This window comes from Cynoglossus semilaevis, chromosome 16 (genome assembly GCF_000523025.1).
Source record: "Cynoglossus semilaevis isolate Cse_v1.0 chromosome 16, Cse_v1.0, whole genome shotgun sequence".
NCBI classification, from domain to species: Eukaryota; Metazoa; Chordata; class Actinopteri; order Pleuronectiformes; family Cynoglossidae; genus Cynoglossus; species Cynoglossus semilaevis.
In genome coordinates, this window is record NC_024322.1 from 3,388,829 (window position 1) to 3,416,581 (window position 27,753).

General features: G+C 42.4%; 2 protein-coding genes, 1 long non-coding RNA gene and 1 other non-coding gene across 8 annotated transcripts in view; 2 read left to right on the plus strand and 2 right to left on the minus strand.

Annotated features, from left to right (window-relative positions):
- Positions 1 to 7,781, minus strand: part of rev1 (REV1 DNA directed polymerase) — a 10,244-nt gene extending 2,463 nt beyond the window's left edge. The window contains exons 1-18 of one of the 2 annotated variants that reach the window (XM_025064046.1): positions 7,620 to 7,781; positions 7,447 to 7,527; positions 6,156 to 6,231; positions 5,898 to 6,027; positions 5,637 to 5,805; positions 4,946 to 5,404; positions 4,000 to 4,811; positions 3,705 to 3,809; positions 2,903 to 3,019; positions 2,688 to 2,814; positions 2,462 to 2,590; positions 2,216 to 2,370; positions 2,020 to 2,139; positions 1,704 to 1,924; positions 1,445 to 1,617; positions 722 to 951; positions 463 to 632; positions 7 to 384 (exon numbers count right to left, since the gene is read on the minus strand). In XM_025064046.1, coding sequence (XP_024919814.1) covers positions 40 to 384; positions 463 to 632; positions 722 to 951; positions 1,445 to 1,617; positions 1,704 to 1,924; positions 2,020 to 2,139; positions 2,216 to 2,370; positions 2,462 to 2,590; positions 2,688 to 2,814; positions 2,903 to 3,019; positions 3,705 to 3,809; positions 4,000 to 4,811; positions 4,946 to 5,404; positions 5,637 to 5,805; positions 5,898 to 6,027; positions 6,156 to 6,221 — 3,528 coding nt within the window. In that variant the 5' untranslated portion in view covers positions 6,222 to 6,231; positions 7,447 to 7,527; positions 7,620 to 7,781 and the 3' untranslated portion in view covers positions 7 to 39. Of the gene's footprint in view, positions 1 to 6; positions 385 to 462; positions 633 to 721; positions 952 to 1,444; positions 1,618 to 1,703; positions 1,925 to 2,019; positions 2,140 to 2,215; positions 2,371 to 2,461; positions 2,591 to 2,687; positions 2,815 to 2,902; positions 3,020 to 3,704; positions 3,810 to 3,999; positions 4,812 to 4,945; positions 5,405 to 5,636; positions 5,806 to 5,897; positions 6,028 to 6,155; positions 6,232 to 7,446 lie in introns of those variants that run through there. The other variant, XM_008328090.3, reaches the window with a different exon arrangement.
- LOC112488341 (uncharacterized) overlaps positions 1 to 25,924 on the plus strand; it is a 30,765-nt gene extending 4,841 nt beyond the window's left edge. Inside the window, exon 5 of one of the 2 annotated variants that reach the window (XR_003052310.1) lies at positions 25,874 to 25,924. This is a non-coding gene — a long non-coding RNA (uncharacterized LOC112488341). Of the gene's footprint in view, positions 1 to 1,764; positions 1,885 to 25,873 lie in introns of those variants that run through there. The other variant, XR_003052311.1, reaches the window with a different exon arrangement.
- aff3 (AF4/FMR2 family, member 3) lies at positions 9,818 to 27,555 on the minus strand. 3 transcript variants are annotated; one of them, XM_025064040.1, is made up of 20 exons: positions 27,349 to 27,555; positions 26,943 to 27,172; positions 23,773 to 23,817; positions 21,332 to 21,406; positions 20,777 to 20,810; positions 20,617 to 20,674; positions 19,410 to 19,461; positions 19,135 to 19,169; positions 18,154 to 18,349; positions 14,495 to 16,408; positions 14,274 to 14,404; positions 14,028 to 14,196; positions 13,837 to 13,946; positions 13,586 to 13,649; positions 13,341 to 13,477; positions 13,161 to 13,232; positions 12,946 to 13,039; positions 12,426 to 12,475; positions 12,144 to 12,337; positions 9,818 to 11,734 (listed from the first exon to the last, which is right to left on the minus strand). In XM_025064040.1, exons 2-20 carry the CDS (start codon positions 27,012 to 27,014, stop codon positions 11,613 to 11,615), a joined length of 3,624 nt encoding a protein of 1,207 aa, XP_024919808.1. In that variant the 5' UTR covers positions 27,015 to 27,172; positions 27,349 to 27,555; the 3' UTR covers positions 9,818 to 11,612. The 3 variants fall into 3 exon arrangements, with proteins under 3 accessions (XP_024919808.1, XP_008326310.1, XP_008326309.1); XM_008328088.3 differs by having other exon boundaries at positions 18,163 to 18,349; positions 26,943 to 27,555; XM_008328087.3 differs by having other exon boundaries at positions 26,943 to 27,555.
- On the plus strand, positions 24,891 to 24,963 carry trnak-uuu (transfer RNA lysine (anticodon UUU)). Its single transcript has one exon. It is a non-coding gene; the product is annotated as a tRNA-Lys (tRNA).
- Positions 27,556 to 27,753: the final 198 nt, after the last annotated feature.

Here is a 27,753-nt window from a genome sequence, read left to right on the forward strand (position 1 = left end):
AAGTCAACAAGTGAACCTGAGTGTCTGTGGCAGGGAACATTAAAGGAGACTTAAACATATATACACAGACACACGTGAAAGGAGTCCAACCTGGGAGAGGTGTGGTAGTTCCAGTACAATGCCTAGACCGTCCGGCTGGTTTGGGATCTGTAAAACCAATGTTCCTGCAGGTGGACGGTCCAGAGAAGGTCCAGATGGAGTGGGATAACAAGATGAGGAGGGACCAGGATTGTGAGAGACACATGGAGGAGGAGGAGGAGGAAGATCGTTGCTCTGTGGACTGGATGAATGAAGGCCATTTGGTCTCCCTTCTCGGTGCATCCACGATTGTTCCACCTGCTCTCTCAGCTCTGGGGGCAGAGCCTCCAACACAGAACGATCCACCTTGGAGATGATATAAAATGCTTTGTTGAAACTCTGTTGCTGATTGGTTCGACCTCTTAACATCATTCAGACCCGTACCTGGGAAGGAGAAGGGACTTCTATACTGAGGTTGAGATTTTTCCTGGGTAGTTTCGGTGTTTCCTGTGCTTTGCTTGTTCCTGGCACCGGCTCAGGTGAGCGTGGATGTACAGGTGTGGAGGACGATGGTAGTGTGGTTGTTATCGTTTTGTCGTGGTTTGTGCTGATGTCTGCAGGACATGTAACAGAGATCTTAACAATGACTGATGTGACAGTAGAAATGATTTAACAACTGAGAAGCAAAGAGCTTCAGTCGAACCTCTGTTGTGGGTTTGGACACCTGGTCTCTGGCCTAATAACATGTCTTTGATGGAACGTGCACCTCTGCCCGTGGCTTCATGGCGGACAGGCTGGTTTCCCTCAAGAAGCTGGACTTGGATTCCAACTCCTCTCAGGTCCTGAACGGGCAGTTTCATAGCGTGGAACAGCTTGATGACCGCAGAGGCGATCAGCTGACCGCTGTCTGTGGACTGAGCGAGCATCACAGTCCTGGCATGGGTTAGATAACATTGTAAAAATGAATTAAAGGAGTGAATTAAAGAGGCTTTTACATAAAGATAAATACGATGAAAACAATATAATACATGACAAATTCAAACATTTTTTAAGACATTTACAATTATATTTGAATTAATTTCAATTTCATCATATCAAGATTCTCTATTTGTGTTGTATTTCTGTCTACCAATGAGTTTTTTGTGCTTTAAAACTCAAATTGTCTCTGAACCATTAACTGGCATTTGAGGCTAACGCTAAAAACCTAACTTTTAGATATTTATTAGTAAGTAGTAATATTATACTTCAAAACTTCAATTTTGTTGTTAATGTAGCACTTTTGGGTGGCTAACCTAATACTTTGCTTCAAGGGAAAGTTATAGAAGTTTAGTTTCACAAAGAAAATGTCGGAATTTAAAATTCCATCCAAGACTAGAAAAATGAATCAAATATACTGGTTAGCTGCAATTTTCCATTCCTTCCTTACCTGGCCCAGTTATCACATATGCCATGTCCACCATATTTAGCTGACTCTACTGGAGCTCCAGGTTTACGAACCATGACCCTAAGGGTCACTCTGCGACCCTGCAGTCCTGCCTCCTGTAACCGTCTGTGAACCTCCATGGCCAAGTTGGTCAGGAAACACTCTGCCTCATCATTCTGGTGGGAGTTAGATTGGGAATGTTGGAATGCACAGGACACTGAAAGTAAAGGTGATGACGTAAGGAACAGAATGTTAGTCTCACCGTCTTGAAGCGAATGTTGTAGTTCACGTCAGCCGAGACAGACTTTCTCTCCTTTTCGTAGCGCACCAGCCGATCATCCAGTCCTCTGCAGAACCGGAACAGCGTCTGCCCTGTCCGGGGTCCAAACTTTTTCTGCAGCTGGTTCATAGAGACCTGTTGGAGGTCTCCGCACGACTTCACAGACATAGCTGCCAATTTTCTGCCCATAACTGGGCCCACACCTAGAAGGAAGAGCCGTTATATTTGATATCCATGTACTAACAGTGTGTCAGAATGTAAGTTGATGAATTTGACCAGCAGGTGGTGCTTTACACACCTGGTAAGCTGGTCACTGGTAAGTCCCTGATGAAATCATCTACTTCTTCAGACCTGAGGAAGTACTGTCCATCTGGCTTGGCCTTTCTGGTGGCCAGTCGAGCCAACAGAATGTTGGAGCCTAAAAAGACGAGACGTTTAAATCTTACTACAGACACGGTTTTCTCATTCTTCTTCCTGCATCAAAACCAACTTACCCATGCCCACTGAGGCACAGCACCCTGTTTTCTCCTTGATGTCTGCCCTTATGGCTTTGGCCAGATCTTCTGCATCGATGCCCAACTCAGCCAGCAGAGCAGAGGCGTCGATCAGAACTTCATCACAGCTCAGAGCTTCTATGTCATGTGTGTAACTGCAGGAGGAAAAATAATCCAAGCGTGTTGTGTGTTCAGTCGTTTAAAGTTGAGAAAGGAGTTTCAGAAAGACAAGGAAGTTGTACTGACCTCGCTAGAATCTCATACATGGTCAGAGCCACCTCTTTGTAGGCCTCAAAGTCATATGGGACGGACTGTAGCGAGGGACACACCTGTTTAGCTTTGCCAAAAAACATGCCGTTCTTTACACCTGCCTGTCTGTGAGCAAAAAGGAAAAGACATTAAGGTAACTAATGTGGTCTTTGGTGCTGCTGAGAATCCAGGATGTCTATATGCTTTTATGATGATAGTTTACCTCGCCTCATAACTGCAGGACGCGATCTCTGCCATTGATAGCATGGCAGCATCCTGGTTCAGGCCGTTGGTGGGAGAATCGGGACTTTTTTGTGAAGGAGTTCTATATACATCCTCATCATTCCTTACTAAGAGAGAGAGATGGCAAAAAACAGTAACATTTGAACAGGAAAACAAGGAAAATTAACTGAAGCAGGTAGAGAACGACAGACAGACCTGGTTGAGGAGAGTTGTGCTTCCTCTGGTAGTACTGCTGCTCCACCTGCAGGTTGGCACCAGGTCTGGGAGGCACTCGGCCATGACCACGGTTACTAGTCACAGCTACAGGCTTTCCTATAGGAAGAACACAATGTGAGAATGTTGTTGGAGATACAGATGCAAATTCTGATTTGAGTGATAACAACGTACTGCCCTAAAGTTAACCCTGTGAGCAGAAGAAGGTGTGATATCACATTTTTTAGAAGTGAATATATATGCTATATATCTCAGAGTGAGTGTCAGTATTGAATTTCTTGTGGGTCTGTATCTGTAGCATGATAAAAACGATATGCCGATATTGTTCAAACAATTAATTTCCAATTCCGATATTAACCAATACCAATATAGGCCTGGTAATATTTATGTATCTGTACAAACCACTGCATGAGTTGCTGGGACCAGTATTCTGCATACAATCCACTGATTATTAAAATAGATTAATTAAATGAGCTACGATGCTGCCATCTAGTGACTTTCATATACAGCCGTTATGCTCACATTTTTTGGGGACACATCATTTGAGGAAACCTAGGCATTGCTTTATCGTGGTTTCATTATCGGAGGAAAAACCAATAACGATTCTTATTCTATAGATATTACATAATTATGCTAATCTCGATAATATCGGTCAGCCGGTCACCACAATCTGTAAAATAACCACATTTTTTATGGTCTGAGACTTGAGATAAAATTAATTTGACTTAAAGTGGGATTCAAAGAAGATCGCATTCATAAAAAAAAAAACCAAAGAATTACTTACCTTTGAGCTCAGGTCGATGTCTGATCCCCACAGAGACAAAGAAACAGTCCATGTCCACATGAAATATACAAGACATCCTTTTGGATGATGACGATGATGACGTACCTTACACAGAAAGACATAAGACATCATTTTTTATCTTGTAATCCTATTTAAAGGGCGCTTTTATGATTAAACATAAGATTTAGACAGAAGAGAAACCACAAACATCACACAAGGTCGTAATCTTCAGTTCACAATGGAAACAACGACAAATGTCCTGCACAGGACAAAATGTCCAAATTTTGTCTCATACCTTTACAATCTGAAGAGTAGGATGCCAAAGATTTCCTTAAGCGCTCCTTCCCTGGAAATGAAGCGCCACCTGCTGCCTTTCGCTTACAGTGCAGTTCATTGACATACTCTGAGAAGCCATTTCTCCACGTGGAGATCTGGTGTAAACGTGAGCGAGAGTAATACTCGGAGATCAAATCACCCGTCTGCACCAGCAGCTGAGATGGAGACTTTGATAAGGGCGATGATGTAGAAGGCCGATTCACAGGAGAATGCAATTTTGATGTTAGGCTGCTTGAGTGGAGCAGGGCAGAATCTTTGTGGTGACTTCCGTTTGGTCGATACGGAGAATATGAAAGACGGCGAGGAGCAAGGGAAGTCTTGTCACGATGGGAGTCATGCCTGGGGGCTAACTCTAATTGTTTGGTAATTAAATCAGTGCTTGACGATTTTTCAGCGTCCTGGTGTGAAGGTGGAGGTTTCAGCGGCTGCTCTTTGTCTTTACAGCTGGTCGGCTCCACACAGACGGGGGAATGTTTAGATTGCTTTGGAGGACTGTGAGGAAATTCATAAGGATCTGGTTTGGTCAGATGCACCGGAGGTTTAACCTCTGGGCTCTTGATGCTGCATTCAAAAAGATCGTTGTCAGAGGCTTCGTCTGTAACAGCCGACAAGTCCTCTGGCTTTAAGGCACCGTTAACAAGAAAAGAATGTCCATTGGTCAGCGGGGTGTCTTTCAGCACCTGTGGGTGAAGACCTTTGCCACACTCTCGAGCTTCATTAATTCTTGCATGGCGTGTCTTCGCACCAGCCGAGGTCTGCAGTGTTCCATTTCTGAGACAAGGTGATAAAGGCACATTTCTTAATGCAGTTACCTGGTAAAATGTAATGGAAATCTATGTCTAATTTAACAGCAGTAAAAGCAGCAGACAGATAATTCCTCTCCTTTATTGATTTCACATACTCACAATTTTACTGCCACTTCCCTGCCACCACTTGAGTCACTGCTGTGACAGGAGTCGGCCTGAGGCTCTGATTGGTTGGCTCCCTGGTGCTGCAGATTATGATGATGTTTAGACTGTGGGGTCTTTGTGGAGTTGGGGTCGGAGGACAAGAGGTGGGTGTTTGAAGGGCCTTTGTGACCGGATGCTTGGCACCTGGGTGGAGGTTTAATGAAGACAGCTGCAGAGCTGTGATGGGAGGACTGAGGTTGGACGTTGCATTGGTAATGACCTCGTCTTGGGACAGGGTTGATGGTAGTCTGGTTGGTGAATGAGAATTTCTCATGACTGGTAACAGAGTGAGGTCTATGGCTCGTTCCTGGGATTTCTGAGGCTTGGCGTAAAGTCTGGCCAGGGAAGAGTGGACCTTTATGTTTGGTATACAGCTGGTACTGTAGGTGAGGAAGTAGGCGCCCAGCCTTGATACTGCAGAGGAGAACACAGAGGGGTTTTTTTTTTAAGTTAATCAGGTTTATTTAGACGTTCTGTGCTTCACTGCTATAATGAAGATTCTACATTATAGCAGAGAGAAACACAATCAACAGTAACGCAGCTATCCAGTTTTAGGGGAGGAGGAAAACAGGGAGTATGGTTTCCCTAGAATTTCCAAATCAATAACAAAGTTTAAAAAATATTGTGTCATTGTTGTGGGACTCACCTGTCTGTGATCCACTCTGGTCTCATGATCTTTTCCCCTTTGAGCTCCTGTATTTTGCTGTTTGGCAAATTGTTGGCGATGATGTGGGTTGTCTTGGAGCGGGAGTAATAGACATGGAACTGGCCGCCGTGTAGCGACATCAATCTGCGGAGCTCATCTGCATTTGGTTCTGTTCATCGACAAGAAAGGAACCATATGTTAGGTTAACAGGATAAATACATACCTAGTGCTTCAAATGTTACATGCTGTTGTCACTACTACCTGTGTATCCATTGACATAAATGGCCACTCCACTGAAGATGGCGGTGCATTTGCCTTGCTTTTGTTTTTCTCTCACATCGTGTTTAAACTGCTCGTCCAGCTTGGACACCTTGGCAGCCATGTAGCCGCCCTGCACATACACATGAACAAAAAAGAGTTTGGTATTTTGACTTGACTTTATTTTCTCTAGTCTCATGGAAGAGCTCTCATTTTATTTCATTTTACTGTTAGATGTGGTTTACACTGAGTGGCACTCACCCTTTCAGCCCAACCATTGTCATCACTGGCATTTGCTCTCTTTCTTGCCCATCCATCTCGACTCATACTGAGTCACCTGTAAGCACAGGACAAGCTCATTCAAAGTTAACAATAACTGCTGCACAAACTGGTCTTTGTACATGCTTTTTATGCCTCTAAGGCTGTGGACATGTGTTAATAACCCAGTGTCCCATTTAATGGTCTGCATTTGCACTATTTACTTCCTATTCGTGTGTACTAACCTGGCAAATGTTTCCCTGGTTGCACAAGCTACAAAAAATGAACTACACATCTTTTGTTCATTTGCAGTCCACAGTAAATGGTTACATGTATAAAAAAGTAAACCCAGAAGCAGCAGCCACAGCATCTTATAGAACACAGAAATGTGTTTAAAAAAATAAGTAAACTATTAAAAAGGTCAGTACAGTGTGGCCCATATAACTTAATTTGCTACTGTGTATAAACATCTGCAGTTTGCTGACACAATTGCACTGTTAATGCATAGCTTAAGACAAAGAGCAACCATGTCCACTCATAATGGTATGAAAGATGTAAGACATACAGTTTCTTCCATCACAATTTTTTTTAAAGAAAATATGAAGCGTGTAAGTGGGTATTGAAGCATGTTAAAAGTACCATTGTTTCCCAACATATTTGCAATCACAGGTGCTTTGAACTTCCGGTCTATTTCCGGATCTTCAACAGCAACCTGATGGGTAGGTCCATATATAGTCTGCGGTGTAAACAGTTCTCCAAAGGGTCAAACAAGTTTTCAGTACAGTTATTTTGTGGACGTGTATTTAAATAACTGCCTTTTAATTTAACAGTAAATATAAAAATCACGTTGTAGACAGAGAATGCAAAAAGTATTGATTCTATTCTATTTTGGCAGCAACAGTGTGTGGCGGTGTCCAAGGGCATGTCCCGACAGCTCTCTGTCTCTGTCACTGACAGCTCACTTTCTGTTCTGCTACAAGCGAACAGAACCACAGCCATGTGGCAGTGCTGTCACTTTATGTTCAACGCAAACATTAGCAAATTTCTGGGTTCGTCAGTCAGTCGCTGCGCCACGATAGAACGTTAGTAACACAACATGTCAAATCCAATCAAAGCAGTAACACGCGACTCTGTAAGTGTGTGCTGCTTTCAGGGTCAAACAAAATGCTGGGAAAATCGAGCTTCCATAACAATGGGGTGAGGAATATTGACACAGTGCAACTTCTCTGTTAATATCGTTTTAAACACACAGTAGCAGTTCGTGAACACACAACACGTGTTATATTTTCTTTACCTTTTAATGCCGTAAGACAGTTATTGGTCACACACTTGTTTCTCTGCAGATACCACAGCTTCAACGTCGTGTGCTGTCAATCTGATTAGAAACAACAAAAGCAACGAGAAAATAGAAAAAAACACTCGTAGAAAAATCCCGCCAAGCCGTTGAATCGACTCTTTGGTCTTGACCTGATCCGAACGAGTCCGTTAGACGAACTGCGATCCCTTCAGTCTGTCACTGTGCCACGCCATGTCTGTCCAACATGAACCCCCAGCCTCTCAGTCCTCTTGCTTTCCATTTTCAACCGCCTCATCTGATCCCTCTCTAGCTCTTCCCTCTATTTTGTGCGTCAACGTGACGAAGAGCGAAAGGGGCAACTTCCGGAAAATATTTTCAAAGGAAAACATTCTACTGCTTGGCCTAACGAGTGTAGTTTTAACTGTACCTCTGAACTAAGGCCTGACAGCCATTTGAAAGGGAGCATCATCTGACCATGCACTCATAATTTAAACAGGAAAGCATTACGTGTTAGTTTTTAGCAATAGATATTATCAACCTTGGGATATTCCAGGATTTTGGAGACAGTGAAAACCAATTTACTAATTTGAAACAGATCTAGAGAGAAGGTCAGTCTTTTAAATGCAGTCTATGATATTGAATAACTTAATTTGTGACTGCCGTCTAATTTGTATTTTATTTTTATGCGCCGTTTCAACTGACTTCCTGATATGTTCATACCTCATTAAAGCTAACTTGACTGTACGAACCGGCTCCTTGTTTTTAGCTTTAACTTGTATAATAATTCCGCCACTGTGCGGGCATCTTGGGCCATGACATCTGTACGCGCTGCACGAGACGCGGTGGAACATTGATGCTGTTTTTCTTTAGATTAACGCCATTTAACAGTGAAAGATTCACACTGATTAACTCAACGAATCAAGGCAGAAGCAAATGAACCGTGGAAGGGGCGCTTGATGCTAAAGTGGGTGAAAAGAACGGCTGTTGATGTATCATATAGAAGCAGGTTAACAACCAGAGGTACTGGCGCAGCACAACAACCTACAGGCATGACAGTCGATCAGAACAGTGGTTCTTTTTTAATTCTTTGTGTCTGCCATGTGGGCTGTCTGGCGCTGAGCTCCGAGCTCGGATGTCCTCAGACGAACCGGCGCTCAGACATCCTAAAGGCCGTGACGCAGAGACACGTGCTGAATAAATGAGCCAGAGACGCAGGCTGTTACTGCAGACGTCTGCCAGCATATTCACCTGACAACTTATCGTGCTCACAACTGACTGTTTCTGATGAGGCGTCAGACGTATTTTAACAATTCACCAGTTCAGGCCAAACTACTGTATTAAAATACATTTTCAGTTTAAATGGAAGTAATAACTGGTCTGTAAAGGCCATTTAAAATAAGAATTTAATTGATTGGTATCTTCATTGATTGGTCATTAGTTGTTTATTAATGTTTTTAAATTTATTTTTAACCTCTTTCCCAATAAGGTTAATGCATTATTAACTTAGAAGGTAAATATATAAGCTGCGACACTGTTATTTCAAGTGTCTAAGCAAACAGCTTGTTGGTGTTTCCCTCCATCCCCTGCAGGTGGTGCACTGAACGCTGAAAATTGTAATGACCTGGAACAACGTCTTTCATAATAGTTAAATCTTTTAGTTATACTTTCAGGGTTGGAGACTGTAGTTACTCTCTGTGGATATGAAAATAAAGCCCATGACAGACCATGTTTATTGGAGCGATGCACCTCTGTATATTCTGGTATCGAATGGTACAATGGACAGTCAGTGAGGCTAGGATATGCTAATCATGCTAACTCACCACCAGGCGTCCTCTTCTCTTGTGTTATTAATGCAGGTTTTGTCAACCATTACAGTGGTTGAATGAATGGGGGGGTGGGGTCATAAGTCCCTGCATCATTCTCAGTAGAGACTGAATCAATGACATATACAATAGTACATTTAAATTTCAATTACTGTCTTCTGCTGACTCATTTCACCTGACAGTGAATGCCTATTGTCTCCGTTTCTTTGGCTGACCCGAGCCAAGTATTAGCAGCTGTTTTTAATGTTAGCAGGGAACTGAATCCATTCAGGTTTGGTTCAGTTGTCTGCACTGACACAGGAACTTGACACAGAAGTTCCTTCTGTGAACTGTCCATCCAATTAATAGATAGATTAAGATAGATAGATATTGCCCTTTCTCCACCACCACCACACAGTGACAATATGACTGTCACTTAGTCAGAGGGTAAGAGAGCCTTTTCCTTTGTCTGTTAACTGCTGTTCATTTCTTAGTCAGCAGTCGGCTGCTCAATGAATGAATTCAATGAAATAGAACAGTTTATAAGGCAGGTAGAAATCGCACAGCCACAGTTTCCATTGTCACATTTATTTTTCTGATTTCTTGTGTCTCCTTAGATAATTTTATCATTTTAATTTACCGCCTTATTGATGTTTTTAATTATACAACACATACCGATTGTTCTTCAAAATAACCACAAGATCGACTGTAAAACAATTCACGTGAATGAAAACTGAAAACTGTTACATTAGGCTGTGGGAAAAGCCAGTTTCATAAAACCACAGAATACAGTATGGTATTGACTCAAGGCTTGTTGTCCTGAAGCGGTCTCCCATTGGCTGTTCTCTGTTGCTATGGCACCAGACAGCCGATGCTGAAGTTTCACGTGCAACTTCCGTGCTAGTGCAGCAGGATGTATGAATGCAGTGATGAACAGTGTGAGAGAGGGTGGGAACTCGGCACAACTGTACTGTGCAGACAGTCTCCCACGGCTTGTGTGTTTGTGTGTGTGTGTGCGTGTGAGTGAGTGTGTAGACAAGAATACTAAATACTGTAAGACAAGTGATGGTGATGGTGAAGTGACAAGTATTGAAACATACAATTGTCATGGATGTCCACATATGGTTCTCAAATGGTGGGTCGTGACCCAAAGGAAGCTCTGAGCCACAATGTAGTCCCAAGGGGTGATGGGGTTGTATAGAATCAAGCAGATAATGTAATGTTCTTTAACCTGTTGTTACCTTCAGAAGGAAATAGATCAATTATCCAATGAAAAAAAAACCCTTTCTATGTCCCCTGAATTGTAATCACTGCTTAATTTTATTAAAATTTAAAAAATGAAATTGCTTCTCAGAACTAAATGTATTGTATGCACATGTCAGGAGACATCCTGGATTTTTCTGTGCTTTTGTGTCTCCAAAAGTATGTGTGTATTATTACAAAATTAAGAATAACTAGGCCTATACCTTACATTTGACCTTTCAGGTTGAATTTAAAATTATTTTCAGTGCTGTCATAAGTAAGCATTTTAAAGCAATTCTATTCTGTTTCTTTCTCCGAATTTGTTTATGCCTGAACAAAGGTCATAGATGTGGTCCAGTCTTTTTCAGTAAACACTTGCTGGTTGGTGCCTTCTGTTTAGATATGGCACCACAGACTCAATAATGGGGTCAAAATCAATTTGCAATCTTTAATATTGGCAATAAGAATTACCAACAATAGATCATCTGTAAAATATTGCACTAAAAATTAAAAAGTGAAAAATCAGCATTTTAAAAAGACATTTGAATTAATATTATCAAAAAATGCAGAAGTAAATACCAAAGGGAATTGGTTATTTATTCATTTATTTTCAGCACCTTTTTTTGTAAAACAGTAAAAAATGGCTTTGTTTTAAAGTAAATTTGGCAAATGAAAAAATTAGAGACTGAGAGTCCACCCTGCACACACATCATCTGATTAATCCATGGGTGATGAAGAAGGTGCTCATAGAAATCGTACTCCTTCAGAAGGCGTTGTACACCCAGGTGACGACCCAGGTGAAGAGCATTCCAACATCCTATAAGGATGAAAACCTCCAGGCTCCATGTGGGTTCCTTCTGTCTTCATTTCACACTGCGCTGCTGACTGCACAGAGCTCCACAAATGTGTCTGTTCTGCAGATCACGAAGCCTGAAGATCCAGTGGGTAGTTTACAGAAAAAAAATTCCCTTCTTCATAAAGGCTCCTGGAAATGTCTAGGCCACATGATCATGACCACATGTCACAACATTCTTAGCAATCTGCCGTCAATGTGACAGACCTAACTGGCCGTGCAACTTGAGATCAGGACAGGCCTGAAAGCAGCTTCTACGGGCAGCTTTAGTTAAGTTTGGCACTGATACGTATCCACTGAAGAGCCTGCCTGGTGTACTGGACTATGTGGGCAATGCTGCTGTGAAGAGTCAATGGCCCCGATAACGTATTCAAGTAGTTGAAGAACTCTAGTAAGAGAGAAGAAAAAATAAATAAAAACGGTGAAACATGTGAATGTATCTTCTTTTCTGACAGTTATTTTGAATTAAAACGGTGAAACATGTGAATGTATGACAAAAGACTTGTGAAAAGAAATTTTTTCTTTTACAAGTAAAATAAAAACAATCTTCTTTTCTGACAGTTATTTTGAATAATTAATCGTGAGGGCAACATAAAGCTCCTTAACTGACAGGACTATGGACCTAAAGATATTGATACCAAATATGAATGTGTAAGTGAAGGACTTTGGCTGACTACAAAATGGTTTAAAACGAAAAGTGAACATAATTAATTCTTTACAGATTATATTGGTTATTATTTATTTTTCACGCCAATCATTGTTCATGCATCCGATACAGTATCTGGGGATCAGCACACCTTTGTTCTCCTTTGCAAGGTTGTCAGCCACCTCCCAATACTCATAGCTGTACAGGACGCTGTTGGTGATGTTTAAGTGATTTGCTGCCATCTGGTGGATACGTTGGGGAATGCTTATAAAGGATGGGGAGTTGCTGCCTCCATGTGAACTGTGTCCATGGTGTTTGGAATTAGGCGAGAGAGGTGGCGCGGTCCTGGGAGTGAAAACACAGGGACAGTTGTGTGTCTACAAAAGAAAGCAAAAGAGTAATTGAAAGAAAGTCAAGGTTTTCATCCACCTACTTTCCTGAGTCGTTCCAACCGGGTGGCATTGCAGACACTTTGGGAGAACTCTGCAAAACATCATACATAATAAAATCATAAACATCATAAAATGTGAGTGAATACGGTTTAAAAAAAACAAAGGGATGTTTTAGACATTTGGAAACCCATAGGTTTGCTTTTTTGCATAGTAATAATGTAACGTGTAACAAAAATGTCAAAACTGTATCTTTAAACCAAAACGACAGAGCCGTAAAGTGCATACTCTGTCTAGCACGTTAAGTGGTCTTTTGAGTCGTGAACTGACACATTTTACACATTTTTACATTTGTGTTCTGTATTACCAAATATAAACATATTTGACTACAGTAGTGCCGTTTTTTGGTTTGTTTTTTTAAATATATCTATATAATTAGAAATGACCATTGAAAAACACAGCTTGGTTTGCCATTAGCTCTGCTAAGCTAAACTAACTGTAGCCTGGCAATGATGCAAACTGTTACAACCCTCCCAAAATGCACCTGTGTTTGATTCTCAGTACCTTAAAGTAGTCCATCAGCACTTTGGAGTATTTCAGAGCGTGGTCTTTCTTAAGTCGAAACATCTGCCAGTAAAGCAGCGCAAGGCATCGAAAACTGGAAACACAACAAGTTTCACTGAAACAAACTCAAATCAAAAACATTCAGGTTCTGAGCAACATGATGACGATGACGATGAATATTAATGTTCTTCAAACATAAGGGATGACATGCGCACCAGAGAACCGCTAGCTGTTTGTCCTCCTGCCTTGCCCCGGGGCCAGAGTGGCTCTTTAGCCTCATTGCGTACCTTAAGAAAGAGCACTGTTAACAAAAGAACACTCTGACATACTTCATAAGCATCTCTGTTTTTCTTTATGTTCACATCCAAACAGCTTCTCTCCAGAATCACAATCACCTTATGAGCTCCACTGTCTCTGAATACATGGTATATGGAGATTTAGCCTCCAGTGGTCCTTCCTCCATCGCTTTTCCACATTCCATGAAGGACAGAGCGGCATCAACATAGTTCACCGCCTTCCCAAGCTTATCCACCTTTAAATAACAGACAGGTTTAACATGTTACCCACATCAATCAGTGTTATTGAACTCACCACTGTCTAAATCTATCTATTATTTGACAGCCAGTGTTCGTGGACTCACCATCGCATCTGCACGGTGCTTCATCCTTTTTGCTTCATGTAAATAGTACTCAGCATGGTGTGGCCTATGAAGAACAATTAACCATTAATGATAAAACTTGATTAGAGAAAATCTCCGTGCAGAAACCTTAAAATACATAGCATTTATAATTGGTAGTGTACACATCAGTTCTCCGATCTGTTAAAATGTGGGCTCCAGGCTCCTACATAAAATGTTGTAGGAAACACTTCAGATAAAGTGTGACAGCTCACGTTTCATGGTTAGGTGCAGTCCCCATGTGTCCTGCAGGGCCCCAGGTTTCTGATGGGGGATGGGGCTGTCTGGACACTTTTACACATTCCACCTCTGCTTTGGGCTGGGCCTGGGGTTAAAATCGTTAATAAATAAACAGGTTAAAAAAAAACAAACATCCATGACAATCTGAGCAGCTGTTTTAAGTTACCTTCACAGGATCATTATTTCTGACTCTGGGCTTGTGGGGGTGGTTGTGATGCTGCTCCGAGCTCTTTGTTTTGGGTGGAGGCTTGGTGGTGTCTGGGCTGAGGGACAGTGGGGACAGTGGGGACAGTGGAGACATTGGCCTCTTGCTGTCCAAGTACTCATCCAAATACCTGTAAGGAACCGCAACCATTCACGTTCAATGATGCCGTCGTAGTTGTGCACACCAGTGTGTCTGGTGTTTACTCACCCATTGTGTGTGGTCTCCGTCACAAAGCTGCGCTCTCCTGCATGAGTTGAGGGCTCAACCGTTCGACCTGAGAGGTCAGTCGTGTTAGGATGACTCTTCTTGCTGTCCCTGTTTGACACGCCGTTCTCCAGCTGTCCACAAACATGTGCTGTCATTGAACACGCCACCAAATGTGCATACATTGTCTAAAGGTATAAGACACATTCAGTTCTGTTGTGTACCTTACGTTTCCTTTTGCTCTCAGGTATATGCAGGTGTTTCATGGCCTCTTTCTGTTTGTCCTTAGCCGATGAAGAGACGGTGGAGGTCGCTGAAGGGTTTTTGACTGTGGGGTTTGCAGTGTTGTCTGGGACCCTTTTGAGGAGACAAAGGTCTATCTGAACCACCAGGTTCCTCAGCCCTCGATTAGAGGGAACTGCCGTCTGATCACTTCTCCCAAAAGGGACCAAGGTGTAGAGCTTCTGCTTTCCATCACTGGACCTCGCGGAGATAGGCCCTCTGGAGTGTCCTTCCTCGGCCCTATTGGTGTTGGGTCTGTTTGGACCACTCTTCCTGAGTGACTTTTGGGAGGTGGAATCTGGTGGAACTTTGCCGACGGGAACCTGATACTCAGATTCTGAATCTGAGTTAGAGGATGAAGAAGAGGATGAGGAGGATGGCTTATGGGGGGTTGGGGAGTGTGAAGGATGAGCGGGCAAAGGGTCTTGATGTGGTTCTCTGGCCTTCTCACTGGTCCCTCCCTTTTTTGTTGCCCTGTCGAGGTGTGAGTTGTCCCTATTTCGTTGTTGTTTGTCACCTGTAAACAATCTCTGTTTGGTTTGGACTGATTGCCATTCAGTTTGCTGCTCCTTCCGTCTGTTTTCACCTTTGGAAACCTCCTCTCTTCTCCTGCCTAGCCTCTCTAGTACACCGTCTTCCTCCTCCTCCTCTTCCTCTTCTTCTGAAGTGTGGATCCAGGAACGTCTTAATAACTGTTCCTCCGCCAGCCTCCTGTCTTCCTTCCTGTCCTGTGTTCTTCTCTGTTTGTCCCGATGCCTGTCCTCCTTGCTCTCCTCTTTACTCCGGTCTACTTTACTCTGACGGTCTCTTCTGTAGTCCACCTCCCGTTCCTTGCTGTGTGGTCTCCTCTCTGAGGTTTTTGCATGAATGTCATGGACAGCGGTCGGCGCCGTAGCCTTCCACTGCTTGGATTTTGAGGTACACTGTGAGTATGAACTGTGACTTGTGTTGGCTTCACAACTAGCAACACCCTGCTGCCTCGTTCTAGAGGGGCTTACTTGTGAGCTGGGTCTAAACGTAGGTCTGGGCTTATGGCTGGAGCTATGGTTAGATTTGTTACTTTGTATATTTTCAAAATGTAGTGAGTGTTTGGCCTTTGGAGCATCTGGGATCTGTTTTGGTTTTGGATTAAAATCTGACTTGGGTCTATTTTTTTGGCAATGATGCGGGTCAGAGGTTAAAACAGCCGAGGTCTTGGATTTAGTCGGGTTTTGATCCTTATCACGTACAGGTTGAGTCTTAGGCCTGTGGTGGGAAGTCAGCTGACCACTGCTGCTATCTGTGACCTTGTTCCTTGAGTCACTGTTCACCACAGGCGCAGTCCGAGACCTGATTTTCGTCCTGTGTAGATTGACTCCCTGACTCGATTGCTGTGGGCTGCGGTGGGTCGTCTGACTCTCAGGGTAGTGACGCTGCCTTGAAGGAGAAGGTAAGCTTGGACTTGGGCTTTTTGGAGGATCTCTAGATATTGGACTCAGACTCCTGCTGCTTTGTGGACTTCCACAAGGACTGGGACATACACTTGGAACCGGACTGGGAATCGAGCTGTGCCTTGGACTAGGACTGGGACTTGGACAGGTACTAGGGAAAGGGCTTGGGCTCGGGCAGTAGCTATAACCAGGACTGGGAAGAGGTGTATTGTTGTTGCTGTAACTCAACCGTGGGCTGGGAATTGGGCTTTGGCTGGGACTGTATTCCTGATTGCTGTCCCAGGACCTTAGGGGAGAAGGGGGGTGAGGAGAAGGCAGACGTCCTGCAGCACTCGTGGAAGGAGCTTTGTCACTACTGCTTGACTTTCTCTGAGACTTCTGCAGCCATTTATCCAACTGCCAATGAGCAGTAGAGGGACGACTGGTCTGAAAGAATGCAGAGAACAAAATGTAAGAAAGAACATGATAAGAAGACAGGACTAGAAATAAACACATCAGGGGAACTGATAAGGTGGAGTAGTTTAAGGGTGAAGTTGAAAGAGGCAGGTGGTTATAACACGTTACATGTTACACTTGGGAGTAAGACACTGGCAAAAGTTAGTACCATTTGGTGTTTTTTCTATTGCCTGGACATATTTAAAAACACAGAGGAATGACTAGACTGAGCAGTAACTTAAACCATATGGCAAGAAGGAATACAAGTACTGAAAGGTACTCTCTGATACAGTACGTGACACACTGTACATGTGAGGTGTACATGTCTTGTCATGTTCTAATTATGAGATCAGAGAGTGCAGGCTTGTGTTTCATAAACACACATCTCACATCAAGTGAGCTGTCGCAGTGAAAACATATGCAACATTTGTACATTCCAACAGCGTTGGATTTACAGGCGACACATTTGCTGCACCTCATTAAGAAAAAAGTTCAACTGACATTCCATTAAACTTTTTAAAGGTTCACTCCCGACATGATGTCAGAGTAAACGTCTGCGCTAACAGCAGCCCGTCCGCTCCCCTCCTGCCCCCCGCCCCCCACTGAATAATGTCAAATGACTCGCATGTTTGCTTAATAACAAGCCTGTTAGCTTACATGACAAGAACAGAGCCAGAGTATTTACTTTGGATCAAAGTTACAGAAAAACAGCAGATACTCACAGCTGTGGAGTTGTTTTCTTCTTCCCTTGACTCTGTCTAGTTCTGCTTTTCACTCTTAGCTGACCAGGGACCAAATCAAACCTTTGCTCCTCAAGTCAAACAGTGACCCCCCCTCCTCCTCACCCAGCCGTCCGCCACCCTCCTCCACACCCCTCTCCCTCTTTCCAGTGAAGACACTGCATCTCTTGTGCCGTTTTGGGTAAACCTCCCTCCTTCCCATTTTCTGTCCCTCCCTCTCTCACTCTTTCACACTACCTGGAACTCCAGTTTTTGCTGCTTGCAGAACTCCAGCACTCCCCCTCAATCCCTCCTCCGCCCTCCCCCCACCCCTACATCTCTTCTCCAGGAGACACTCAAACCTTCCACGCAAATGAAAAACACATGGTGTACACCCTTCGCGGTCCCCCTCCTCCTCCAGCACTCCCCCACAAAAACACACACTCTCTACACTCTCTATGTATCGACCAGGTCGTTGGTGATACACTTTGTAATGAGGTACAGGGCCTGTCATTCATAAAATTTTCCCCTTCATACCCCCACGTAGCACATGTCTCACACCATCCCCCATAATGCCCTTCAACTCCTAAAGCCTGTCATACCTAGCATGCCCTGTACCCCCCCCCCCCCCCCCCCCCAAAGTCATTATTTATCTTAGGTAAATAAACATAAGCTGCAGTCACATTCTTCAGCAGAAGTTCTTCTCCTAAAGAAGGCAACTACTTTTAAATGTCAGCATTAACCCGAGCCTTGATGACTTCCTTCTCCCCGGGGCTCAGCCTGTTGACGTGACACCCAGGCACTAATTTCCAAAGCTGCCCCTGCACCTTGACCCCACATCCTCCTCCCTCTTCTTTTCCTCACATGCATTCCTCCTTCATTCCTCTGTCCCTCCCCACACCTGCCATCGGCTACCCCATGGCCACCACTCCCTGCAGAAAATACTCCTCAAAAGAACACAGACACAGGAGGAGGCAGACGAACCAGACACAGACGGAGGACATATACAGCACTCACTCCTGGTACCTCCTTGTAGTTGCGAGGTTGCGATGCAGGCGATGCAGGATCAGGATGAACTTCAGGACTCGAGCTACGTGAATGAAGGCTGCTGCTTCCACCGCCGCTGCCACCACCACTGTAGTCTGAGTCTGAAGAATCAGAGCTGGAATGTCTCACCCGTCTGCCATGTGTTTGTGCTCGCCGTGCTGACCGGCTGTCAGTCAACAAACATACAAACATCAAAGAGAGGCGTCAGAATAGCTACTCACTAATGCACATGCATATTCAGATGGTAGCTGGTTTGTTTTACTCTAATCAGATAGGTCACAGTATTTGTTGAGTGTAATACAAATAACACCCAAGTAAGTCCAAACTTTTTGGTAGAAATTTTGGTCTTAAGATATCATCGACTATAGAGTGTGTTTATTAATTAATTAAAGTGTTTATTAATACATGGCTGCTCAGCCTTATTTTAAGGCGGCCCTGGTGTGAAATGTAGGACAATTATTAGTACAAGAACTTTGGAGGTGGAGCTTCTAATGAACACCTTCCTGATTGGTCAGAGGACTTACTAGTTACTACAGAGAACCTACTTGCTGCTTTTTAATTGGCTGAGATAACAAACTTATTTTTGACATCCGTTTTTGTTGTGAATGAAAGACAACATCTCCTTTGACCTTTGACCTTAAGACTGTCCTGGTAGAACAAGCAAGAACTGAAGACTGTGTGTGTGTGTGTGTGGTAGTAAATGTGTGGTGCATTTTTTTGAAATGCCAGAGGACTCATTTGCATATTGTCACATGACTTTAACCACATTTGAAATATGAGCAGTTGTTGCAATTAATATCATTGGCCCTGGACCTCGAAAGTCCTTAGCGACACCTGGGAGAAATGTTGCTATTGTATCATTACTGCACAGAACAAAACATATAATCTCTCTCTCAGACGACAAGCGCTCAAACAGTGAACATAAACATTTATTTATTAGTAATCAAGTACCTGTGTCTCTCCCAGGCAGACGACTCGTGTGTGGCCTTTAGGGACAAAAAAAAAAAAATATAAATCATCCACAGAATTTGTCGACTAACCAACTCACAGAGTGCGACGTGTCACTGCTGCTACTAGCGCTCAAATGATTAGCAGCAGAACAAAATAATTATATCAGAGTGTCTGCTGTGCTGCGTGTGGGTGTGTGCAATTTTGACAACCAGAAAAACAGGCAACACTTGACAAGATGAAGATCAGATTATTGAGATTGTTGTCATCTTCATCACCCTTTGATTGTCTTCGTCGTCACTGCTCAGCTTCAGGTCATCGGCAAGCATGCTGTTAACACACGAACAAACCAAGACACAGTCAGAATAGTTCTGTGCTGAAATTGACCCAACACAACTGCAGGTGCACTCTTCTTTTCCTTAAATCACTTTGTGCCTTAGTTTTCCCTCTTGTTGAGCCAATCACTCCTGCACTACTCTCTAGTTTTTTTCTTTTATTCTTTTTGATGCTCCATCATTATATTTCTGTCTTTCTAGACCAGTGTTTCCCAAACTTTTTCTCAACAGACATTATTCGTAAACTCCTGGGATACATGATGTGAGTCTTTGGGAAACAATGTTCTAGACCACACGTGTCAAACTCAAGGCCCGGGGGCCAAATGTGGCCCACCAAGTCATTTTTTATGGCCTGCGGCTGCTTAAAAAGACATTTATTTACATTAAGTCCATGAAGCTTAACCTGATAACTCATTAATTTTTTTTTATTACACAGCAACGAACAATATTTGTAACTCAAATATTTAATAATCAATTGCAGGAACATTTATGTTTGTTATGGAGTAGTCACATCTATAGTCTTCCAGTTACAACCGGCCCTTCAAGGGGAACTGTACTGCTGATGTGGCCCCCGGTGAAAATGAGTTTGACACCGCTGTTCTAGACCATATTTTCCAAACTATTAAACAGGTTCCCTATTGCAGAATAATTATGGTATGGAAAAATAATCGAGACAATTTTAATTCAAAACCGATGCCAGTCCAATGTTAGTGTGTTGGTTTGTCTATTTTGCTACACGATGGAAATAGTCAAATCAGTTGGATAAGGCTTCTTAGCTATACTTTGTCAACGTTAATTGCTTCATTACATAACAAAGGCTGGGATCATTTAAGACGTGGTGGGCCTCAGTGCACAACATCTGTTATATATCATCGAGGGGATGTGAAAAGTTAACAAACAGGAGCACATCATTCTCCGCCGACAGCTTTTAGGACTGGTAGCTAACCTTTGACCCGATTTATGTTATGTCGCCTTAAACAGTGTCAGCTGACTGACTCCTGTACACAACGCACTATCCTCTCTCCCGCTCGCTCTCTTCTGTGCAGAATGATTGTCTTGTGGCTGCATGACTGATGTTCACGAATGTTATTTTCTTTGTATTGGTTTCATGACCTGACCTTTGGATCATGTTTCCTGATCGTTCACTTACGATTTGTGAGGTGCCACGTGAGGGTGACGGGTCATTCTGAGCTGAACATCTCCCCGACCTGTCAGACAGAGACAGAGAGATAGACAGAAAAAAATGTTTAAAAAAATCTAAACCATCAAACTTATCTCATGAGCCAAGGAAAATGTCTGAAAGAACCTACTTTGTCTTTGTGTTGCAGTTGCCTGTTTAGCATCCTGTTGATGGAGAATATAACAAAGCGCGTAAATGACTGAGAAGACCCAGATCCAGAAGAAGAAGAGATGTACAGTATATGGATGCTGTATCACTGATTTATGATACATTTTGTAATTAAAAAAACAACTGCTGCCTTTATCTGTAGCAATCAGTTAGCTGCCTTCAGGACTGAGCTCAAGACGTTTGTAGTAGTAAATAAAGTAGTAGGAATAGTAGCAGTAGCTTTTCAGCAGATGTAAAAACTCAACATAGTCAATTGAACCATTGACAGTTTGTTGTTGATGGTTTTTGTAGCTTATGCTATTGTTAGCTGATATGATTGAAGACAAATAGCAGAGTACAACGTGTGCAAAATCGCAATGCTACCATTGATTATGGGATAGTAGTATGAATTATATTGGTAGTTGCAGTAGTAGCAGGTTGTATTTACAGACTGAATGAACAACACTCCTGTGTTAGCACTTCCACAGATTTACTCTGGTGCCAAAAATGGCTTCACCACAAACAAACACTCACATACCTTGGGGTTGTAGAGCATTCTTTGGGACTGGTCCCCCCCTAAGGCCTGTTGGGATGGCCAGATCTGAGTCATGTCCTGTATAATGGCAAAGAGGTCAAAAGGTGAATTGTGAGATGTCACTGTGAGTGATGATCCTCACATTCAGAGACTCTTAGGCCTTAGGAATTTCTAGAAACACAAGCTTTCTTTATTTCCCTCTCATTTGAGGAACTAAGTTTTGTCACGTAGAATCACAGTGAGTACAGATCAGTAGTAGTAGTTTTCACCACTGTTCCTCCCCACGAGTCTGAGTGGGTCAGGAAGATTAGAAGTGTAGGACCTACGGCGTTTTGTGGCTACAGTGCCGACTCACACAAATCAGTTGTTATTCCATCATTCCGACGTACGGCGTTAAAACTCACCCACTAGTTTGCATGGCAACTAGCTGGTCAGCAGAGCACACAAATACATGGAAGACAGCTTTGATTACATTCACTGGTTGTACTTCTGATGTTTTTCTGTGCTACCTTATGATGCTACCACAGTGTTAGCATTGGTAATTGACAGGTACTAATATACATGATATGTTCTACTATGCATCTAAATTGCTAAATATGTCCAGCCTAAGTAACCAGCCAAAGAAAGAGAAGGGTAGTGATGCCTTTGTGGTCCTAGGGAGGAAAAATCCAATATTGTTTGCGTGGGTGAAAATTAGTTTCCTTTGATGTCTTGATCGGCACTGGTGCGGTGGTGCACCTTCTTCCAATGGCTGTGTGGCTAATTGACATTGAGCTGACCACAGGGGTTCTAAAACTGGTTTCTAATAAGTGTATATATCTACAGCATTTAACACCTGATCCCATTTGTTTTATTTGTTCCCTGTGCACTGAAAAGGAAACCATCCGTGTCTGCCTTGTGTCTGCAGCTCATGCTCTCTGTTCCAGATCTGATTATTATCTCTGTTAATTAGTTAGCCTGCAGTCACACAAACCAGACCTTGTGTTTGCAAATAAATAAATAAAAAGGGTCTGATTCATTTAATTTGTTAGTGTGATCTGGTTTCTCAGCTGTGTAAGAGCGTAAGACTCAATGATTTTTACTGCAAGCAACATTTCAGTGAAGAACAATTGCCATGTTATATTATATGTCATTTGTTGATGTCATTAGCTTTGACCATGACTGTAACCACAGACCTTGTATAAGACAGGAAGTAGTTAACTGGAAAACCCCAGAAGTCGCACAGAAGTCCATGTCTATGGTAAAATCATTGGAAATTTGCCTTACAGTTTCAGGTAGTCTCCAACAGGAAGTAATATTTGTGAATTGTACTCCCATTTACAAGAACATAAGCAGTAAAGACCAACAGAAAGCAAAGCTTTTAGTTTGAAAGAGTCCGTAGGGCACTACACTCAGTGTCCACCCATATCTGCTATCTCCCGATGTGCTCTGTTCTCTCTCTTTTCTTTTATAATTTATTTACGTACTAAAATTGTATTCTATTTACAAAAAATAGCACTATTGAATTACCCTGACTTAAAAGGACTGGTCTCCTAAGCTAGGAGTTGTGGGTTCGAGTCTCAATGGCCTTAACCATTGGGGCCTATGTTGAGAAACTACAAAGTCCAGCTGCGATGAGGGCATTTGTTTAGCTCCAGACGTCCATGAGAGGACACATTTTAATGAACCTGTCGGGTGACTCCTTATCTGCCGGCTTCTCTGTTCCTTGTCCTCCTCCTGTTTCCTCCACGCTCTTCAATAGAGTAGCCCCCCCAGAGGGCATGTGTTTCTCGTCTCCGTTCATCCTTTCACTACGTTATCTCTCTTCCCTCAGTCACCAAGGACACAGCTCCAGCCCTCACCACTCATCTCCTTCCTCCTCTAACAACAACAAAACTCCCAGGTGTAGGGACATGAGTTGTTATCTGCTTCCCACCGATTTCCCACCTCATGGAAGTGTATGTCAATATTCTCCTGCTCATCACCTTACGTCCATTAAGACAACCCAGAGATGAATAAAACACAATAATGAGACAGAAGAAAACTAACTTCTGATCACAAACTAAGATGTATGTGAGAAGCCAATCATTATTGACAAAATATTGTAGTGCAGGTGTTTATGGACTGATTGGTTTCATTTACGTCTCCACTTACATCTGATGTTAGGTCAACCTGTCACACATGACCGACCCATTACCTATTCACCTCAGAACCATATCAAACAAAGAAAAAAATCATAACTAAACTCCAGGAAATTGTTTTGAGTTGAATAATTTGTGTTTTTAACTAATACTCGATCACCTCCTACTCAACAACATCATGTACTGACAACATCTAAAAATACTGTCTTTAGAAACCAGTGACTCAATCCCTGTACGTTCTGTGCCACACCTCACTGAACATGTGAAGAGTGGTGGGTCTGATCACAGTCCAAAACTAAAGACGATGAATGAATCAGTTCTTACCTCCAGGATATCTTTGGCACAACTCTTATGTTGGCTTCTTGTTACCTGTGGAAACAACAAGTGAACACACGTATATTCATCAATTATTTATAATGATCAATGCATGTATTGTTTTTACAATCCTTTGACCTAATTGTTCCAAATGCAGTTATTAGGATTTTAAAGGTATTTTTGGATTACTTCAAGCAGCAAAGCAAATACTGTAAAGAAATACTCACAGATACAGTAATGCAAAATACGTTTGTTTCGTTTCTCCAACCTTTGTCTATCATAAGAACTTTCAATCTTGGTCACCAAGACAGATGCACACCCACACACACACACACACACACACACAGAGCAAGGTGGCATTCCTGTACAGTGTTTCCCGCCTTTTGTTGCATCATTCAAACTGCAGCAGAGCTCTTTACTGTAAACCACATCATCAAACTGTCTCACACACACTCCCATGTCCCGGACGCACACACACAAATTAAGACTAATTGCAAGAGGTTGTACAAGTGACAATTGCTGTTAGACAGCAGAGGAAGCCAGGCCTCTTTCAAGTGAGGAAATGTATGTGGTTTTATTTATATGTTATCTACCAAACCTGAGCCAAAACATGACCAACTACTAAGTCACTAAGAATCAACTGTTTATCACAGATCATCTGTTGTTATTTTCTCACAGTTGCTGTATTTAACACTGTTGAAGCTAGAGGGCAGCACTTAGATTTTTAAGCAAAAAAGTCATGTCCATTAAAGCTTGGCTTCATCTGCGACAAACTGTAACGTGTTGTGTGCATTTAGTTCTGGGTTATAGCCCAAAGTTATTTAGTATGTGTACTGTGAATGTCTTCTTCTTTTCTTATGTATAATTACTTAACTAAGCTGTTGTTTTTTAAGGTGGCATTTTTACAAGAATACAATTTCTGTTACATTTATATCATAATCAGGGCTGTCAATCAAATACACTTTTGAATCACATTAATCATATGGTGGCCCTTGGAACAATCATACTTTACCATGATTAATTGTGAATAATCGCGGGTAATTGTCACTCCTGAATGACAGAAATGTTTTGTTGGGCGTTCATGGAAGGAAACGACAAATAACAGCAGGTAGATTAGTTCTGTAAGAGCCCAGATAGCTCAGTCGGTAGAGCATCAGACTTTTAATCTGAGGGTCCAGGGTTCAAGTCCCTGTTTGGGCGTTACTGTTTTTCTTTTTTTTTTAGGGGCAGTTTATCAGTTTAGCTTAGTGGTTAAGGAAGCGGACTTGGGTCTTGAAGGCTTCACTATGCCAAGTTACCACTGAGGTGCTCTGAGCATGGCACCGTCCCCACCAACCGTCCCCACCGGGCACTTAAACCTGCCCACCGTTCACTTTGGTGATGGATTAAAAGGTCACATTTGGTTGTGTGCAGTGGTGTGCTGTGTCACAATGACAAGTAGTTCGCTTTCCTAATACACAGTAACTATGTACATTTTGTTTGTTAATTGTAATCATTACAGTGCATCTCGACGATTGAATTTGATTCTAGAATGTGTCGAGAGTTTCTTTGAAAACTTTGGTGAAGCCATTGTCCTCAGAATTATTAATCAATCAGGGCTCTCTCCTAATCCATTTGACAAATGTGTCAGTGAAGTTATTAGTCACAGACCTATCGATTGTCCTGTGCTCAGTGAAGCTGGGCATATGTGTCGTTACAGTCTCAAATAATAGTGACATGTTTATCAACTATTTATTACAGCAAGGCTGAGTGAGAGTACATGAGGTGAATTAGTTTCACCTCCCTTTAACACACATGCATTTTTTAACAAATTAATTAATGTGATTACCAGGTTAATTCCAACAGCCCTAGTGATAATTATATAATATTATAAAGAATAATTGAGCTGGAGTTGTTAGTGCTCGTGCCTTCTGGAGTTTTGCCTGTGTTTGGGTTTTGGTCAAGTACTCTGGTTACCTCCAACATCAGTCAAAAACATCAGGATTTTATAAATTGTGATTAGGCATCATCATTTTTCTCTGGCTCTGTGATGGGCTTGTGAAGCTTGACGTGAAGTTTTGGTTAAAAAAAAAAAATAACTGGGCCTAAATTGAGCTTCTTCTTTTCACAGACCAGAGACTGTCACTGGGTGAGAAAAGATGAAGACTCCAAAAAAAAAAAATCACAGCTGCAGATGATGACTCAGATACTGACACTTGAGCAAGTAAGTTTCTGTTTCTGACCTATTCATATTTTACTCACTTCTTCTCACCAATCATAGTGACCATTTATATGTCATGGAAGCCAAGACTTGTTAGAGAAGTTACTGTGTGTGAAGTGCAGTTTGAACACACACTCCTGAGTGGAAAACAGCCATAAGTCTACTGTATGTACAGGACACAGTGTATTTTAGCATTCAAACAGCAGACCGTCCACTGCCCATCGTCTCATTGGCTGTGCTTCATGCATCCACTGTGGCACCACACCACAGCTCTGCTGCTGCTGCTGCTGCTGCTGCAATACCCAGATGGACGAAATCCCCAGGGCCAAACAAACCACAACCATCATAACATCTGCAAAAAGGCAGTGTTCAGGTCAGCTACACCACCAACCACCTGCTGCATTCTTAAAGTACGTGCAACCACTGAAGTGATTCTCACCTTTTGAAACTTTCTGCTAAAAAAAGGAGGGGGTCAATCTGGATCTGGAACCCAACAGGCGTCACTCTGATACATTTGATGTCATTTTATTTTAGTAAGTTAATGAAAAAAAGAAAATGATAACTTACAAATCTACTTCACAAATGTCTGTGGAATAAAATCCTCTAACTTTTTTTTGTCATTTTTGTGTCGTGTAGAAAGCTTGCACATTAAATAAACAAAGGTTGCAGCCATGTTTCCTTAAGTCTTACACTCTCTCACACTGTCCACAGATGATTTCTTTAGTCCAAATAAAAATAAATAAAAATAAATAAACATTATGGTCTCGTGAAGTGAAGAAACCAGTATTGTAAAAAATAATTACACCCTGAAATGTTTTTTATGTCTACAATCTAAAAATGAACAGAGATTGACAGCAGAAAAGATTTTCAAAATAAGTTACTTAATAATAATTTAAAGTCATTATAATAATAATAAAACATTTTTTACTGTCACCACACAAAATTAGCTCCAACTTTAAAAAAAATTAAATGCAGTTACCTGAGCGTATGCGCATCGGAGCACAAAACAGACCATGGAAAGTTGCCCTCTCCCACCGAGCACCGTCGGCATTGTTCCTGGATGGTCAATGCTCTCCTCCGGCGTCCATACCAGTAAGGACCGGTGATTCCTGGAACAGTGGCGGGGGATGCGGTTACCCTGATGCCGACCGTGCTACTCCTCACTCCTGGATGCGCTGCAGCAGGAGCAGCGACAGTTGGAGCGTCCTTCTAGTGGAGGCAGCAGATGATGGAGGCGGGTCAGTAACGTCACAGACGATGACACACACGCAATTGATCACCCTTGGAGATCACGACTCAGGAGTCCTGTGACTGTTCCGAGGCTGACTTTGAAATGCGCTGTGTGGATGCCACGACCTTTTAAAGATGGTAAATAAAGTCTTTACCAGAGACATGGCTGTGGAGGAGACGGCTGAACTGACGGGGCGAGGCAGAAACTTTATGGACCTCACTGATCGTGGACTGATGTAGTCTTCCGCTTAAAAACATGCCTTTTAAAGGCCACTTATTTGCATTTTTGAAACCATACAGCCTTTAGTGTCCATTCAGTTGTGAACAGAAATAACCATAGACAGAACAGCCAGACTAGCTTTACAAGTCACAGTGCATGCTCAAAAGAAATTCCGTTGTATGCATCATCTGGTCTCAACCAGGCTCCAAACTTGTGATTTCTGCAAAATGGCAAATACAATACAATGAGAGGCTCGAGGAATGTAAGTGTTAGCATGGGAACATTTGGCTTATTTTACTCTGCAGCCACAATAAGTAAATACGTAATACATTTCCATTGA

Bases quoted from the DNA above. Each gene is read 5' to 3' on its own strand.
- aff3 (XM_025064040.1), bottom strand. From the start codon at position 27,014: ATGCCGACGGTGCTCGGTGGGAGAGGGCAACTTTCCATGGTCTGTTTT. The intron at 19,170-19,409 runs GTGATGAAGATG...TTGTCCCTAAAG, and splicing joins ACGACGAAGACAATCAAAGG to GCCACACACGAGTCGTCTGC. The intron at 13,233-13,340 runs GTGATTGTGATT...CTCTTTCTTAAG, and splicing joins GAGACAGTGGAGCTCATAAG to GTACGCAATGAGGCTAAAGA.